At 45.0% G+C, this 19,528-nt stretch overlaps 2 protein-coding genes across 2 annotated transcripts in view; both read right to left on the reverse strand.

Annotated features, from left to right (window-relative positions):
* Positions 1–9,014, reverse strand: part of LOC123995257 (forkhead box protein O3-like) — a 113,694-nt gene extending 104,680 nt beyond the window's left edge. The window contains exon 1 of the mRNA XM_046298737.1: positions 7,486–9,014. Within this exon, the coding sequence (XP_046154693.1) occupies positions 7,486–8,043 (558 nt within the window). The 5' untranslated portion in view covers positions 8,044–9,014. The remainder of the gene's footprint in view (positions 1–7,485) is intronic.
* Positions 9,015–16,616: 7,602 nt separating this feature from the next.
* afg1lb (AFG1 like ATPase b) overlaps positions 16,617–19,528 on the reverse strand; it is a 41,773-nt gene continuing 38,861 nt past the window's right edge. The window contains exon 13 of the mRNA XM_046298738.1: positions 16,617–18,887. Within this exon, the coding sequence (XP_046154694.1) occupies positions 18,735–18,887 (153 nt within the window). The 3' untranslated portion in view covers positions 16,617–18,734. The remainder of the gene's footprint in view (positions 18,888–19,528) is intronic.

The raw sequence follows: 19,528 nt of genomic DNA on the forward strand, positions 1-19,528 counted from the left end.
AACACACACACACACACACACACACACACACACACACACACACACACACACACACACACACACACACACACACACACACACACACACACACACACACACACACACACATTTACATTTACATTTAAGTCATTTAGCAGACGCTCTTATCCAGAGCGACTTACAAATTGGTGCATTCACCTTATGACATCCAGTGGAACAGTCACTTTACAATAGTGCATCTAAATCTTAAAGGGGGGGGGGGGGTGAGAAGGATTACTTTATCCTATCCTAGGTATTCCTTAAAGAGGTGGGGTTTCAGGTGTCTCCGGAAGGAGACTCCGCTGTCCTGGCGTCGTGAGGGAGTTTGTTCCACCATTGGGGGGCCAGAGCAGCGAACAGGTTTGACTGGGCTGAGCGGGAACTGTACTTCCTCAGTGGTAGGGAGGCGAGCAGGCCAGAGGTGGATGAACGCAGTGCCCTTGTTTGGGTGTAGGGCCTGATCAGAGCCTGGAGGTACTGAGGTGCCGTTCCCCTCACAGCTCCGTAGGCAAGCACCATGGTCTTGTCGCGGATGCGAGCTTCAACTGGAAGCCAGTGGAGAGAGCGGAGGAGCGGGGTGACGTGAGAGAACTTGGGAAGGTTGAACACCAGACGGGCTGCGGCGTTCTGGATGAGTTGTAGGGGTTTAATGGCACAGGCAGGGAGCCCAGCCAACAGCGAGTTGCAGTAATCCAGACGGGAGATGACAAGTGCCTGGATTAGGACCTGCGCCGCTTCCTGTGTGAGGCAGGGTCGTACTCTGCGGATGTTGTAGAGCATGAACCTACAGGAACAGGCCACCGCCTTGATGTTAGTTGAGAACGACAGGGTGTTGTCCAGGATCACGCCAAAGTTCTTAGCGCTCTGGGAGGAGGACACAATGGAGTTGTCAACCGTGATGGCGAGATCACACACACACACACTGGCAGGCTCAGAGGGGAAGGTAGTAATTTGAGGGTCATAATAAGAGCCTGTGGTTGTCCTCACGGTTGGCCATGGTCTCTTCCATGCTCCTACCCAGTAACACTTCATTTTCGGCACTGCCCATGTCCTGTTTAATATAAAAGATGAGCGGACTGTATAACCAGCTATAAATAGGAGAGAGAGAGAGAGAGGAGAGAGAGAGAGAGAGAGAGAGAGAGAGAGAGAGAGAGAGAGAGAGAGAGAGAGAGAGAGAGAGACACAGAGAGAGACACAGAGAGAGACACAGAGAGAGAGGGAGAGAGAGACAGAGAGAGAGGAGGGAGAGAGAGCAGAGAGAGAGGAGAGAGAGAGGAGAGAGAGAAGGGAGTGAGAGAGAGAGAGGAGAGAGAGAGAGAAGAAAGAGAGAGAAGAGAGAGGGAGGGAGGGAGGGAGGGAGGGGGAGGGAGGGAGGGAGGGAGGGAGGGAGGGAGGGAGGGGGAGGGGGAGGGAGGGAGGGAGAGAGAGAAGAGAGAGGGGCATCAAATGGTCAGCTCTGTATTTGTCAAGCCCTCCCCCTACTTTACCTGTCAATATGACCTCATCATCAGTGAAGTCATTGTCCCCGCCACTCTTCAGCCATACACCATCACAACAACACAGTGAAGGTATGGGCCTACTCTGCTTCAGAAACAACAGTCATTAACATGGATGTAAACTGTCAAATGGACAACATGCAGCTTGTCCTTGGGGAAGCCAATTAAAGGGCTCCATTGATTGGTATGTGAAATAGAAAGTGAACCCAGTGGGACTGTGATATAGCTGCAGGTTCACTGTTCAGAGAGTGTGGCACTAATCAGAGGAGGAGAAGGAGAAAGAAGCCCTGGAGCAATGGGTTCCCATAACCTAGCGCCCCAACCCCCCTTGCCCCCAAAACACCCACAGTCCCCTCTATTGGGAGTCATTGCCAAAGGGCAGCTGTAATACACCAATTTGGAGCAGAGCTTGTTCATTGACTCCCCCTTTTCCCCCCTTTTAACTGTGTTCACGTCAATTCCTCCAGATTGGCACAGTGCCAAGTCTTTAAGGAGTCTCCTGGATCGTGCTCCCACCGTCAGGGTGGTAACGCATGCTCCCACCGTCAGGGTGGTAACGCATGCTCCCACCGTCAGGGTGGTAACGCATGCTCCCACCGTCAGGGTGGTAACGCATGCTCCCACCGTCAGGGTGGTAACGCATGCTCCCACCGTCAGGGTGGTAACGCATGCTCCCACCGTCAGGGTGGTAACGCATGCTCCCACCGTCAGGGTGGTAACGCATGCTCCCACTGTCAGGGTGGTAACGCATGCTCCCACGCACACACACACACACACACAAAGACCCACACACAGACAGACACCACATCTAGGTTTCTCACTAGCAATCAAACTCTCTGTGTTTCAAACTAGTGGCTGGTTACACTTACACTGGTTACAATCTCCTTTCACTTATACTAGACTCCATTTTGTTGGTGGTTCTATGCGGCAGATCTTACAGAAGCCATGGCAATGTGCTATCAACCTGTTACACTGCTAAATCACCACAGTGTCATTGAATTACAATGCCTTTCTATAGAATACACATGTATTGTTAATGCCTGTCTCTATGACTCCAGACTGAAATGTGTACACACACACTGACAGCAGAGCGGTGTTCTCAGCACAATAACATTCTTCCAAACCTGTCTTCACGGAGAGATATCCAATAAAGGCCTAATCTAGTCTGGAAACCAACATGACCCTGAACAGCTTCGACCCCCAAGCCAAAGACTTCCAAATATTTTGTTAAATAGTTAACCAATAGTTAACCAATAGCTACCTGTCCCGGACTGTCTGCATTGACCCTTTTTGCACTAACTCTTTTGACTCATCACATATGCCGATGCTACTGTTTATATCTATCCTGTTGCCTAGTTACTTTAACCCTACCTATACAGTCAGGATTGCACCTTCTTCACCCCACTGTCAGTAATGGTTACGCTGAGGAACTTGAAGCTTTCCACCTTCTCTCCCGTCAATGTGGATAGGGGCGTGATCCCCCTGCCTTTTCCTGAAGTCCACAATCAGCTCTTTCGTTTTGTTGATTATTGGTTATTTTCCTAGCACCACTCCACCAGGGCCCTCACCTCCTCCCTGTAGGCTGTCTCATCATTGATGGTAATCAAGACTACTCCTGTTGTGTCATCTGCAAACTTGATGATTGAGTTGGAGGCGTGCATAGCCACGCAGTCATGGGTGAACAGGGGGTACAGGAGGGGGCTGGGTAACACCCTTGTGGGGCCCCTGTATTGAGGATCAGTGAAGTGGAGGTGTTGTTTCCTACCTTCACCACCTGGGGACGGCCAGTCAGGAAGTCCAGGACCCAGTCAGACCCAGGGCCCTGAGTTTGATGATGTGCTTAGAGGGTACTATGGTGTTGAAGGCTGAGCTATAGTCAATGAACAGCATTCTGACATAGGTATTCCTCTTGTCCAGATGGGACAGTGCAGTGTGCAGTACAATGGTGATTACATTGTCTGTGGATCTATGGAACAACATCCCCTATACACTTCCTGATGAACTCAGTCACCGTGTCCGTGTATACGTCAATGTTGTTATCCGAGGCAACCGGGAACATATCCCAGTCCGCGTGATCAAAACAATCTTGAAGCACGGATTCCGATTGGTCAGACCAGCATTGAATAGACCTTAGCACGGGTACTTCCTGTTTGAGTTTCTGCCTATAGGAAGGTAGGAGCAAAATGGAGTTGTGATTTGATTTGCCGAAGGGAGGGCGGGGGAGGGCCTTGATGGCATCCTGGAAGAGAGAATAGCAGTGGTCGTGTGTTTTCCCAGCGTGAGTACTACAGTCAATGTGTTGATAGAACTTCAGTAGCGTTTTCCTCAAACTTGCTTTGTGAAAATCCCCAGTTACAATAAATGCAGCCTCAGAATATGTGGTTTCCAGTTTTAAAATCCAGTGTGGATATCTACCCTGCTAAAATCCCCAGCTACAATAGATGTGGCCTCAGGATATGTGGTTTCCAGTTTTTAAAGTCCAGTGTGGATATCTACCCTGCACATGGACTCAGTACGGTTACCCTGTGTATACAGCCAAGTTATCGTTACTCATTGTGTATTTATTCCTTGCATTATTCTTTTTCTACTATTGATCTTATTTTTCTCTCTGCATTGTTGGGAACGTCCCATAAGTAAGCGTTATTCTGTTATTCTACACCCGTTGTTTACGGAGCATGTAACAAATAAAATTTGATTTGATTTAATGGATTTGTTCGCCCACTTCTTTCTTTCTCTCCCTCCCTCTATCCCGCTCTCCCCCCAGTGTCCTCCTCCTCCTCCGTCTTGATAAGACCACTAATCATTGTCGGACTGGTGAATCAACACATTCATCATGCAGATGATCATCACAACCTATCTCTGCTGGTTTAGGGGGAGGGATGGAGGTGCTGGTGGTAGACAGGGACAAATCTAAAACATTGCTAAACAGAGACAAAAGGCAGACAGTTGCTACCTGGGGCCTGGGGAAGTCTAATGTACTGTAATAACAGTCTAATATAGTGTAATAACAGTCTAATATAATGTAATAACACAGTAATAAATGAATTTGAACAAATGAAAGAATGAATTCTAGTTACATTTCTCATAAAATAATGATTCTCTACACACACAAACTAATCCTTGAAAGGGGAGACTGGGTGAGTGTGTGTGTGTGAGGTGTGTTAAAGATAATGATGCGTCTGTGCCTGTCTGTGTGTTCTGGAATGTTCTACACAGTACCCATGTAACAACAGGAAGATTGGGAGGGTTTCCTTATGTACATTTATGTGTATATGTGAGTCTTCATGCGTGTGTTTATTAAACAACACTGTGTGTGTGTGTGTGTGTGTGTGTGTGTGTGTGTGTGTGTGTGTGTGTGTGTGTGTGTGTGTGTGTGTGTGTGTGTGTGTGTGTGTGTGTGTGTGTGTGTGTGTGTGTGTGTGTGTGTGTGTGTGTGTGTGTGTGTGTGTGTGTGTGTGTGTGTGTGTGTGTATTTACATCCCTGCATCGTCAGTGACATAACTGAGCCTGAGACTTGGGCTCTGTTCTGCAGCTGTCAAGGGGGGCTGGACTCTGAGCTGAGCTGCCTGTAGCATCAGGATTCATTAACACAGAGGCCCAAAGTTCACTGGAGCAGCCCCAGGAACACACACTCCCTAACCACACACTGAGGTGCTAACACGCACAGAGGTACACACAGACAACTTAACCACACACACAAAGGAATATGCACACACAGAGAAAGGTATACACACACACAAGCTTAACTGCACTAGAGGTCCTATTTTGGTCTCTCTCTCTCATACCACAGCTACTCTTAGCACACATGTCAACAGCACTCTTGATTGCGCACATTTCACTCACTCTTGATTGCGCTAAACTGAAGATGTATTATGATTGTGATTGATTGGATATCTATATAATGCAGCTATGTTTTGTGGTGCTAGGCATAGGCATGTGTCAAGAGCAGGTCATAAGAGGTGACCCAGAGCGTCCTGGGTGAGGTCAGTCAGTGAGAGGAGAGGAACCCACAGGGATTACTAGGATTTGCTGAGCAAATCTACTCAACAAAGCCAGCTTTACCACTGCACATGTATGAAACCTAATCTGACAAACTAACCACCCTGTCCTGAAACCCAAGAGTTTCTGAGAGTGAAATCACAAACTGAAAGCAGGTCTGTGAGAACACCACGGTTGCTATAGGGCCTTGTGAACACCTGCCACTAAAGCTCTTCTCTGGTTTCATTGGTTGTCAGTAGCCATGCCATGTTGATACCTTAAAGCTGGTGGCGTTGGTTGTCTTATTGCATTGGCCTGATATAGCTTGCCTGCTCCTAAGAACTCGGGAACGCGCCTGTGGGACTTTGTGGCGCTTAGCGAACGCTGGTTATAGCAGGCCAAGAGCTCTCTGTTATAAATTGTGGCTGTCATTGGCTGTGTTTTCTGTGGGCTACTATAGGCTATTCTAAAATGAACAGGTCAGATTAACACAGATCCCCCCCTTAAAGGCTAATCGACACATCAAAACATTTCAAAAGCTGCAACAGCTGGAGTCTGTGATCAAAACGTGTAATGACAGAACTATAAAAGGCATAGCCATGGGAATGTGGTAACAACATCTATGTTCCAGCATCCTGCCTGTTCCATATTTTTTTATCAGGCACTGAAACATGAGCACCCCACCCGCCTGACCGTCCATGCCCCAAATTCCTTGGGCATCAGCCCCGCAGGGTGGCAAATTAACACAGCCTGTCTGGTCCCTCCCCTACAGCGCATGTTTCAGCAGCCCACCCAACCGCCACAGGAGCACAGATAACTCATCCCTGCCGGGCCAGCAGGGTAGCCTAGTGGTTAGAGTGTTGGACTAGTAACCATAAGGTTGCAAGTTCAAATCTCTGAGCTGACAAGGTACAAATCTGTTGTTCTGCCCCTGAACAGGCAGTTAACCCACTGTTCCTAGGCCATCATTGAAAATAAGAATTTGTTCTTAACTGACTTGCCTAGTAAAATAAATACAAATTTTAATGATAACTGATTGGCCAACGAGACAAGTCCGCAGGGCCGGGGCCCTGACGCAGTGAGATCCAATCCGTGACCTATGCTCTTTAGCCTCACACACCCCCTCACTCTCTCCCCAGGCCTGGGGCCCATATGTCCTATGCCTCGTTCCTGGCGAGGGTTAGGGGTTACATTCCCTTTGAAGGTAGTCTTACTCCCGGCTGTTCACCCGACCTGGCGGCATCCCAAGTCGTTATGTAATTCCTCAACTGCATTATGAACAACATTGGGAGTACAGTATCCTACCTGACCCAAGAGATATGCTAATTCCTGAGGTTTAGGCCTACATAACAAATATAGGACTTTACACAGGGACTGCCCTGATAGGCCTACATTCACTTGTTGAGGCAATAGAGCGCATAAATAGCTCATTCTGATCTGACAGTTGAACCACTTCTGGTGACCAGCAATGTTTGTTCTTTACTCTGAAGTTGGGATTAATTGTAGGACTGTATATTCTATGATTTATGTAATTGTATCAATATTTTGGCATAGTCATTCTAAATAGGTTACAGAGTAGGCCTACAGACTGACTGGCTGCTACAAAGTTGACAATTCGTGTGTGTGTGTGTGTGTGTGTCCCACTCCACGTGACAGTATAGATAGGCTACACTCGAAGTTGAGTCATGCCTAATTCCAAAAGAGGGAGAGAATGTGTGTATGTGTGTATGTGTGTGTGTGTGTGTGTGTGTGTGTGTGTGTGTGTGTGTGTGTGTGTGTGTGTGTGTGTGTGTGTGTGTGTGTGTGTGTGTGTGTGTGTGTGTGTGTGTGTGTGTGTGTGTGTGTTTATAGACAAAGGGAACATCCAGAAGTACAAATTCTCAAGACCCATGTGTTTCTTGTTATTGTTGTAGTTTTGATTATAGTGGGTGGGAGGTGGGGGGATTGAATGAGGGTGGGGTAGAAGAGAGGAGGAGAGCGTTTTGTCGCTTACCTTCCACCCAGCCGAACTGTTGCTGTCGCCTTTGTCTTTGAAGTACGGCACACATCTCACCATCCAGTCATAAATCTGAGACAGAGTCAATCTCTTGTCCGGCGTGCTCTCTATGGCTTTGGTTATCAGGTCAGCATATGACAGATTCCCCCACGCGTTCCTGCGCGACGAAGACTTCCGTGGAGTCTGCGAACCCGGGCCGCTGGTGCCGAGTGCGCCCGAAGTGGTCGTGGGGGAGTGGGAGGAGAGCGGGGAGCCTCCGTTCTCCTGTCCAGACAGCAGTCCTTCGGCCGTAGGGCTGTTGCTGTTCTGGTGGTCTGCTCCCACGCTGGAGCTGGTGCCATTGACGTTGATGGCCATGGAAGTGGCATGTTGTTCCTCTTCATCATCCTCTTCTTCGGGTATAATGTCAGTGTCGTTGCTTTCTGGTTTCCCCGCATTGGACTCGGGTCGGGGCAACGGCCAGGTGCACGATCTTGGCCGTTTTTGTGGCTCGAAGTCTGGGTCTATGGCCACGTCCAACTCATGGAGAGGACTGGGAGTTGGGATCTCGGCCATCTTTCCTTCAATTACTAGTTCGTCCCCGTTGCCCGCTGATAAAGTCAGTAGATAAGTAGTGGCGAGCTGTCAAAGTTGCATTCCATGAATGCACGCCCCCGTCCTTTGTTGCTATTCCAGACCAGCAGTCCCCAAGGGTCACTGCAAACTCAGCGCGAAATTATAAATTAAATCCTCCGTATTAAAAAAAGAGCACCAATATGCTGTTCAGGGTGGATTTAAAACGTAGAATGTCGTGGACTATTATAAATGTATCAACACCATAACTGGTAAACTATGGCTATTCTCCTTGGCTCAAAAAGCAAGCCACAGCTACTTCACGTTTGACAATCGCAACAGTTCAAAACGGGTTGCTGCATATTCATAGTATTTCTCCTCGACTGGAGCAATGGTAATAATAACAGTATAGTGTGTACAGTTCGGTTCACGAGTAAATTATAAACGGTGTACCACGGGTTCGTTCATCAATAAGCGGTTACGCGTTCCTTCCTTGCACGTTCAAGATCAAATCCCGCACTGATCCAAAATAACTGAATACACCTCTTGCCACCGTGAAAGTGAAGCTGTGGCCAGGACACAGTGCAGCCCCGTTCAGGGCTGCCACGGATAACCGCGCTATGGTGAATGAGATGGCTGCAACACCAGCGATTAATTACCGCATAGTTCTATTCCAATTGTCATTGCTGCCATTTGAACAAACTCCCTTTCGCTTCCAAGTCCTTTCTACTACCAGACTGCACACAGGAAACCTGCGTTTGTTGTCAGTGTCGACAGAAAAACGAAAAGGAAAGGAATAACCGAAAATTATATCTGTCTATTCAATGTCGCCTCTACTGACCACGCAGCACAGTTGGTATGGAAAACGAAACGCCACCTCACTCTCAGTTACAGTAGTCTATCTCTCCAGCAGCACACATAAACACTAACCTATCTGCTTAGCATATTCCGTCTTAAGACAGCCCTCAACAAGCTCGAAGTTATACAGCAACAGCAGCAATAGGCTAGTAGCGTTGCCACCCCCACTGAAAAGGCAAGCCCCCTGAATTCAGTATACGAGATCGCCCTTTAAAGAGACACTGCTCCTAAGCAGTCTACAGCATGTGTGCACTAAAGCAGTGGAGGCTGCTGAGGGGAGGACGGTTCATAAACACGGCTGGAACGGAGCAAATGGAATGGCATCAAACACATGGAAACTATGTATGATATTTGATACCATTCCACCCATTCAAATTCCGCTCCAGCCATTTCCACGAGCCCATTCTCCCCAATCAAGACGTCACTAACCTCCAGTTGGGGCGCACAGGCATGTCAAGGCAAGCAGTGTGTGGAAGGATACAGAAATAGACAGACAGATCGTCAAAATATTATTTTACACCGATAAGAACACAAAGAATATTCAAAGTTGGACAGAGGACATTCATATTTAATTCCAAATAATTGTATTGCTCCTTCTGGAAATGTTTACAATTCATAAGCTAATGACACAGGCTACATTAGGACAATCATTTATACATATTGTTGACATATATTATTGCTGCCACTTCATCTGTAGCACACTATTACAATGTAACAACTGACATACACATGTGTGACAACATAGGCAAATAGCAGCAGGTGTGTTTATATTCCTTGTGTTGAGTATTACACTTCGTTCATGACATGCACATGTCATGCATTCTATCAAATATGTCAATGAAAGTCTCTCAGTCAAGTTGAGTAATTTAAAAAATGTCTATCACTTGTCCCTTTAATCCGTGAGCATGGGTGCCAATCAATCTCGACAGCGCGCGCAGAACACGCCCCCTTCAAGACAGATCGACCGCTTCAAACATATGACGTCATTCCAGTTATAATCGAGAGATAAGGGAATAAATCCTATACAGTTCTCCGTTCTGTAAAGTAATGGTTCGGAGTGATCTCCCTCCCCCACCACCTCCCTCATTGTCTGTACGGAAATATCAGCAGTAGCCAGCCTACATACGTCTTTGTTCCAGAGAAGATGTGTAAATTGCCGGTCCACCTTGCAGGGACACGCGGTCTCGATTTCTGTAATCTGTACAGAAATGATCGTGTTCCACCTGTGCGAACTGCGCTGTTTTCATCAATGAATTCTTGGAACGGTTGGTATTTATTATGACTTGATAAATACGATCCGATATAATAGTTCAGAGAAAACACGCACACATCCTGCAAGGCATTACTTGTGTAGTTATGGCTTTGAATTTCACATGGAAAACATCCACACATCCTGCAAGGCATTACTTGTGTAGTTATGGCTTTGAATTTCACATGGAAAACATCCACACATCCTGCAAGGCATTACTTGTGTAGTTATGGCTTTGAATTTCACATGGAAAACATCCACACATCCTGCAAGGCATTACTTGTGTAGTTATGGCTTTGAATTTCACATGGAAAACATCCACACTATTTCATTTATTATGATCACAAAGGAAATAGATACACATGCATACAAAACGAACACACACACACACACACACACACACACACACACACACACACACACACACACACACACACACACACACACACACACACACACACACACACACACACACACACACACACACACACACACACACACACACAGTCCCTCTTTGTTCCTCCTGTCCCAACTATATAAAGAGGAATGGCTGATCCAGCAGTTTGGTGCCTGTGAATAGCTGCTGCAGTGGAGGGTTAACTGCGGGGTGATGTCACCTAGGTCCTAAGGCTGTACCAATCACCTGGAGCTCCTAACAGTCTGAAATGGCCCGACCTAACTTGGCACAATGTTTTTAGGCATCAGAGAGAGAGAGGAAAAGGACACAGGAGGTGGATGAATGAATGCTTCTGTAAGGAGACAGTGTAAAAGAGAGAGAGCAGTGAGCGAGAGAAAAGGTGTGACAGGTAGTCTTGCTGCTTGAAATGGAAACAGTGTCATCCTTCAGGGGTATATTTATAATGATCACATCACAGCATTGTCAGATGTGTCATTTCAGGCCAAGAACATGTATAGCTGTTTGAAGTGCTCCTGTCACTTTAATCTATCCCCACCTGCTGTGAACTCTGATGTCACTCACCACATCACAGGAACCAGCTCAACAAAGACTTCCATTCAGTGTCCCTAAAAGAGCGAACACATCAACAGGATAGTTGTCTGCACAGTAGGGAGCCATTCATTCGCTTGCTCTTATTGCAGTGTGTTATAGGGGTCAAAGGTCTACTGCAGAGGCCTACCATGGAGAATGATAGAGATAACATCATTGTATCATCACATTATTTTGGGCTCCCGAGTGGTACAGTGGTCTAAGGCACTGCATTTCAGTGCTTGAGGCGTCACTACAGACACTGGTTCAAATTCAGGCTGTATCACAACCAGTCGTGATTGGGAGTCCCATAGAGCGGCTCATAATTGGGCCAGTGTCGTCCGGGTTTGGCCGGTGTAGGCCGTCATTGTAAGAATTTGTTCTTAACTGACTTGCCTAGTTAAATAAAGGTAAACATAAAATGGCATCTGTGTGTGTAATCTCCATTCTGAAGTAGTCCATTTCATTTGACTACTTCTATGAGTTGGCAAACAAACTGAAAGGTTGCATACTGCCACCTAGTGTTTTCTCACGGGTATAATTCATTGGCTGATCCTTCCTGGTGACCTGGATGGAATCATGTGATCCTTCCTTAACCCATAGGATGTCCCACCCAGTTGACTACTTTAAAATGGTGGGAACCCTCAATGGCAATGTCCATGCCAAAACAGGTTTTATCCATCTAGAACCCTCTAACTCTATGGGTCCTACGTACTTCAATCAGATATATTAGTGACTCTCTCTCCTCCACCCCCACCCAGAACACACTATTCCTAACACTTCATTACCCCTCAAATGCCGATGATGACCTGAAATATTGTTTGTGTCATTACCTTCCTTGTGACACTAATTCTATTACTGAACCAATAGGCTCCCATTAGAGGGGCCGGGCCACAAAACCATCCAGTTGTAACTACCAATAATCTGACTCTCAAAGCTTCCAAACTGTCCCCTTCCTCACATATTGATCACTTCACTCTCCAACCCCCCGAACCCCTCTCTCAAACCCTACCTCCACCCCTACGTGACATCCACCTCTTTATCATGTCCCCTACCACAACCTGTCAGTGGCTAGTGTAATGTTGTGTACTGGCCAGGATCCCTGCTCACAGGACCAGAGGACTGTAGCCACCCCTCTGTGCCAGCGTGATTCATCCAATTAAGATGTACACAAAGGAGGGTGGCCATCTCTGTTTGTGTCTGATGTTTTCCCAAACAGCGTAATGCTCTGATTGGATTAGAGCCCTCGGAATAGACCGTGATTGATTTTCCCTTAATGGAGAGTTATGGTGGAATCACAGACTTCGATAGACATCACGTCATTGTGTCTGCCCCATTATGTCGTCTGTGACAGCATGGACAGCGCCATTGACGCCATCTCCATTTTGAAGTAGTCAAATGCTCTTCTTCTACTTCTTCTGAGTCGTAAACAAACTGAAAGTGTGCACACTGCCACCTAGAGTGTGTTGTTTGAACAGGTATAAATCCAAGGTTGGCGATTTACTGCCACCTGCAGTTATGAAATGTTTCCTCACAAGTATAATTCATTGGCTGATCTTTCCTGGTGACCTGAATGGAATCATGTGATCCTTCCCTAACCCACAAGAAGTCCCACCCAGTTGACTACTTCCAAATGGTGAAAGTGTTCAATGGCACTGTCCATGCTAAAACAGGCTTTTGGACACTAGAGCTCTATATCTATCTCTATGAGTGGAATAGACTGGAACTTACAGCTAACAAACTGACACACACACATGTCCAGTGGCCTTTTGATACTTACCAGAGAGCTGGTAAGAGATAGTATATCTAATCTATGTGATGTGTCCTGTTACTTCAGCTCAGCAAAGACTTCCATTCAGTGTCCCTAAAAGAGCGAACACATCAACAGGATAGTTGTCTGCACAGTAGGGAACCGTTAGTTCGCTTGCTCTTGTTGCAGTGTGTTATAGGGGTCACAGGTCTACTGCAGAGGCCTACCATGGAGAATGATAGAGAGAACATCATTGTATCGTCACATTATTTTGGGCTCCCGAATGTCGCAGCAGTCTAAGGCACTGCATCTCAGTGCTAGAGGTGTCATTACAGACCCTGGTTTGATTCCAGGCTGTATTACAACTGGCCATGATGGAGAGTCCCATAGGGCTGTGCAGAATTGGCCCAGTGTCTTCTGGGTTAGGGTTTGGCTGGGTTAATCCGTCATTGTAAATAAGAATTTGTTCTTAACTGACTTGCCTAGTTAAATTTAAAAAAATAAAACTGGATGATGTCATTAGAAACAATAATAACAAACCTCTTGGTCATCACTTACCCTCTGTTGCCATCTTGTGGTAAAACGTTAAACATCAGCTCAGTGTTTCAGTGGGTTTTTTGCTTCAGCTCTGTGTTCAAGCCATACCGGCAGTAACCTGTTTGACCATTTGAATAGACTGTGGCATCTAACACAACCAATATATATCCAACACACAATGGTGAATAAAATATTGCATCTGAGCTCAGTGTTGTAGTCAGTGGTGCCACTTAGGCCAGCAGCATATCCCACTGCTGGCTTTCTTCTGAAGCTAAGCAGAGTTGGACCTGGTCAATCCCTAGATGGGAGACCAGATGCTGCTGGAAGTGGTGTTGGAGGGCCAGTAGGAGGCACCCTTTCCTCTAGTCAAAAAAAATATCCCAATGCCCCAGGGCAGTGATTGGGGAGATTGCCCTGTGTGGGGTGCTGTCTTTCAGATGGGACATTAAATGGGACATTAAATTCCCATTCTGTCCCTTATGCCATCACAGTTACCTAATCATCCCCAGTTTACATTATCCCCCTCCTCTCCCCTGTAACTTTTCCCCAGGTTGTTAATGTAAATGAAAATGTGTTCTCAGTCAACTTACTTCATAAAATAAGGGTTAAATTAAAAATCACACCCCACACAGCTTTAGGATCTTAGTGAAACATTAATTATCGTTTTCAGGTGTGTTCAGCCAAGGCCAGAGTGACAACCAACAGGATGGCAGACCACCAGGGCCAGGACTGAGCAGCCCAGCAGCTAGGGATAGGCCTTCAGTGGCGAACCTAATAGGCCTTCAGTGTGTGACAGGTTAGTACAGTGGTGAACCTATTGGACCTAGGCCTTCAGTGGTGAACCTAATAGTCCTTCAGTGTGTGACAGGTTGGTGATTCTGAAAGGACAGCAACCATAATACCAGCGCACTCATGTAGGACAGTGTACTTTTTGTAAAACACAAAAAAGGGCCAGTGGTGTAGTGGAGGCTATACGCAGGTATACGCCATATACCCACTTTGTTGTCAGTGGGCATTATTCAGTGGGCATTGCCTATATCCGCTTCTTAATCCCTTCCCTTTAGTCCGAAGTGTTGGTTAGTAGGCTATTTGTGATGCGCATTTGTCATCATGTGCTGTTTGCATCAGGGGCGTAGACATGGATGGGCCTGGGTGGACAGAGGCCCACCCACTGGGGAGCCAGGCCCTAACAGATCCACCCAACAGATGTGGTTCAAGCATTGTTGTGGACTCAGACCATCACATTTCTGTAGTGTGATTTTGAGAGTGAACATTTGAAAAATCTATAGGAAAACTCATACAAATCATAGGAAAACATTGTTTTTTTCACACAGGGTGCCTTGCCTTCGCTGGGTGGGCTGTTTGGGACCCTTTTGGCAAAATTACAGTATACCCACTTCTCTAGGCACCACTACACCACTGCATAGGGCCGATGGAAAGACAGCAGTGACACACAGCATGATGTTAAAGGATCAGCAGTCTACAAACTCTGACATAATTAGCCAGTAGGTCCCATTCATAAGAATACAAAAACAATATTTCCCAATCGAAATGTACAACTATTACTTCTCAGTGCAAAAAACATTTCACATTTAGCACGCAAAGTAACCAGCGACCTAAAGTTTAAGGTGGAGCTGACAGTGATAACTACTTTGCAGATATGAAACAAACAATCATAATATCAGCCAAAAATATCAAATTCCCTGTGTATGCTACAAAACCAACTTTATGAGAGGTTTTAAACATAGGTTCTATGTGACTCAACGTTCCATGATGTACACTAAGACATTGTTGTCTAAATAGATGGATGCCATTCAATGCATGATTAATATAATTCACCAATACTTTTCTTTGGAGTCCAGAAAATATGACTATCAGGTAGTAAATCCCAGCTGGCCTGCTACATTGTTTGCTGCCTCCATTGGGTTGCACTGTTCCAAAAACGGACAAATGTAACTAAAGCTGGAAATGTCAATACAATCAAATTAGCAAGGGAAAAGATCACAAGTCAGTCATAACATGGCTAATAGGCAAGCTTATCTATTTTTGTAGCAAGCTAAAAACACAGGAACCTAACATTAGCTAGATAGAAGTCATGCCATTGGAGGAATGGGTGAATGACTGACTTTTTCCCCTCATATTGTTATTCGGTGGCTATACACATCTGGAGATTCAGGTGTCATTTGGTTAGTTAGCAAGGACCTGAACTACTGTTATCCAGTTAGCATATCTCTTTTGTGTTCACAAATTCACTCTGGCTCTCTACTCCAATTTCAGAGCACTCTCATCTGAGTGTGCCAGAGCGCCAGAACAACGGATGAATTTATGAACACGCAACACCCGCGGAATTACAACCGGTGTCAGTAAACGTAGACAAAAAAAGTTAATAGTTTGTCAAAAACGCTCTAGATAACATGTAAACAACCTAACCAGCTCTGCTACGGCTAGTAAAATGGTTAGAGTGAGGTGTTCTCTCATTTGTGTCTGGATGTAGCTAGATAGGAAGCTAGTCAGCTTGGGTGCTTGGTTGGGAGAACCATTCATTGGCAGGAAAGCTGCAGAAGGACGAGGAGGCTACAAATCTCTATCGTTTATCAGTGCAATTTTGATGGCCAACTAGCTGAAAAAGTTTGAGGGGATTTATCTAATGTCCTTTGTTAGATTTGAGTGAATCTTGCTCTGGCTAGCATTAGTTATTGATGTGCATAACTGAGGGAAAGACAGCCTACCTTACCATGGTTGTTTGATCAATAGAACTGTAAAGTTCCCAAATGTAAGAGGACTCCCGTGGTGTTTAGATATTTGAAGAAATCATTTAAATGAATTTTGTGTCTTTTGGTGAATGGTTTCCAATGGTGTAAAGTCGTGCTGTTGCTACTGCCTGTAAACACACAGTAAGGTTCAAAGTGAATGATGGGAGGCCCGTGAAGCAAATGACTTGTTTGTATAAAGGCCTACTGTAGCCCAGATTTGCTATAGCGCACTGGTCGGTGAAGACTGGTCCTGGACGAGACAGATGTTTTATTCACTGCAGTGTCTATTAAATGTCCAAACGCGCCACCACTTTCCCAATCTAGATTGCTATAGAATTAGTATATGTAATTCCCAAACAGTCAAAGAATTTATGAAAATGTGAAAATGACCACATCTAAGTGGTTGCTTGTCAGAAAATGTAAACAAAAAAGTGACATTCTTCCTGGGGGTGTATATGAAAAGATTTTATGTTGCTAAAATGTTGTCAGTTCCACTTTAAATGCAACAATGTTTCACACACATCAAAGAGATGGCTAACACCACTGCAATAAAAAAAACACAGTTCCACTCACCAGATGATCATTTGAAATTTAGCTTCTCCCTTTTCAAGAATAACTTCCAACAAGAAGTTAACAAATTAGCAACAACATCCTCTTCGACAACACCTGCTGCAAACTAGCCAACAACAAAAGCTAGCTAGGGAAAACTACTGCTCGCTATTGCACAGTAACCTTTTGGCCTTCAAGAAGGCAGAAGTTTCCATATGTTTTTGTAAATACAGTTCCACTCATTAAGTCAAAATGCAATTGGTTGATTCCACTGTCACTCCAACCCTTTCCAACAAAAATTGAAGAGATTAAATCAGAACATCATTGAAAATAATAATATAATTATTATTGTTATACTATTATAATCATTATTTTATGAATCCTTAGCCCTTCTCTGAAGGCATATAAAGGCCCCATTGTTCCCCACTGTTTGGGTTAGTAACAATTTGTAGAGTGGCTTTATTTTCTCCTTTAGCATGCATTTTTCCACTATTCTGAATGTCTAAAGAATTAATTTCTTGTTCTGAAATATGAACCCAGAAATACTGGACATTTTGAACTCTTATTATGGTGGTAATTTGACAAAATTACAATCATGGTCTTGAATTGGACTTTTCTGGTCTCTGGCTTTTTGCCTCAGACCTCCCCCTCCCGCCCCCCTCCCGGTCTTGAATCGGGCTTTAGGTGGTCTCGAACACAACACTGTTAGAGCTACTAGTGTGCATCTTTTGCTTTCTGAAATCACCCAACACATCTAACATTTCCTAAGACAAATAGTTAAGTAATAATGTATTTTTTTCCTTTGCAGTTTCATCCTTGAAAAGGCTCAAGACACCTTTCTCTTCACCTTTAGATTCTACTGCATGGTTTATTACACAGTAGGCACAAATACATTACATTTAGCATTTTTACAGGGCAGATGGCTGGCTACATACCTCATGTATACTCACTGCTATTTCTTCCTTGATCTATGTATTTTGTAATTACATGTACAGCACTTCATTTTATATTTTTTAGTGGCACAGTTCAAACCCAAACATAGGGGGCGGTAGCTATCCACCAAGATGTTCAGTTCATATTTCCATCCCTTCAGCGCATACTGAAGATGTGTCGTCCCTTATTGCTTAATTAGCTAATTAAGCAATAAGGCCAGAGGGGGTGTGGTATATGGCCAATATACCACGGCTAAGGACTGTTCTTACGTACGATGCAACACGGAGTGCCTGAACACCGGCCTCAGCTGTGGTATATTGGCAATATAGCACAAACCCCCGAAGTGCCTCATTGCTATTATAAACTGCTTACCAATGTAATTAGAGCAGTAAAAAGACATGTTTTGTCATACCCATGGTATATGGTCTGATATACCACGGCTGTCAGCCAAATCAGCATTCAGTGCTCGAACCACCCAGTTTTTAAGTAGCTATGCCTCCCTCTGTTCTCCATGTATGTTTTAGGAAGACTAATATGGGACATGAATGAGTTTCTCTTGTTTCCGTCAGTTCCCTTTAAAGTACGTGAGGGAGATAGGTCAGTAAGTTTTGAGTGTTTATTGGTTAGTTCCATAGACTTTGCATCATTGTATGTCCCATTATGGCACCTAGAGTGTGTTGTTTGAACAGGTATAAATACAAGGTTGGCGATTTACTGCCACCTGCAGTTATGAAATGTTTCCTCACAAGTATAATTCATTGGCTGATCTTTCCTGGTGACCTGGATGGAATCATGTGATCCTTCCCTAACCCATAGGAAGTCCCACCCAGTTGACTACTTGCGAAAACTGGCTTTTGGGCACAAAAGTCCTCTATCTCTCTGACTGACTGTCTGTTGCGAGGTGTTTTAGCTTGTCACGTTATACTCCAGTCTAAAGGCATATAATTGATTGAGCCCTACTGTACCAATTGTTTGTGTTTTATGAGGTGTTCTTGCTGGTTATATTATACTTCAGTCTAAAAGAGAAGTTGCTGTTGGTTACCCATCCCCTTCATTTGTTGTGAGGTCTTTGGGGGTACTTTACTGTGATCCTCTCTGTGTGTATGTAGTGTTACTGCGGTCCCCTTGAGTCCAGTACATCTCTGTCTGCATCTCGGTCAGTCTGGAGATGGTCCTCTGGAACGCAAAGATCTCCTCCTCCGCTGTGAACAGAGACAGATGGTCCCCCACATCCTACAAATAGGACCGCAGACAGTGGGTTTAACTCAACTACAACCATGACCAAAAACAATGGGGTCGACACAAACATGACCACAAAGATAATTTAACACGGACACAGTCGTTAACAAACCACAAACACAAATGTTTATATCAAGCAGGGGTTGGAACCGGTTCAGGAGATAGAACCGAAATCCGTTAAAAAAATGTTTTACGAAGAACAGAATCAGAATAAGGAATGAAAGTGATCTATACTCAACCGAAATTGAACCATTCTTTTAAAAGCATGGAAACAGGTTAATAACATTATTTTACGTTCCGGGATTTTTTTTCCAGTCCCACAAAAAAGCAACAAAATGCCTATGCAAAGCTCTCACTATCACTCAAAAACGTATATTCCAGCGTCTGCCTGGCCTGACTGCTGAAATTCTTTGCCAGTGTGCGTGTGTAGGGTACCTCCCCCACTGAAGCATAGGCTATTGTAGCCTAGTGATGTTACAAGCGTGATTCAGAGATTAGAGAGAGAGATTTCTAATTAGAGAATAATGGATTCACTTTTTCAATGCTAGTTAAGGATACTATAGTACATTTCACATTGGATTTATTCCTTCATAGGAGCCGCTCCTCCTAGGTATAATTCTGTGGACCTAATTCAG

The sequence above is a fragment of the Oncorhynchus gorbuscha genome, linkage group LG14 (assembly GCF_021184085.1).
Source record: "Oncorhynchus gorbuscha isolate QuinsamMale2020 ecotype Even-year linkage group LG14, OgorEven_v1.0, whole genome shotgun sequence".
Taxonomy (NCBI): Eukaryota; Metazoa; Chordata; class Actinopteri; order Salmoniformes; family Salmonidae; genus Oncorhynchus; species Oncorhynchus gorbuscha.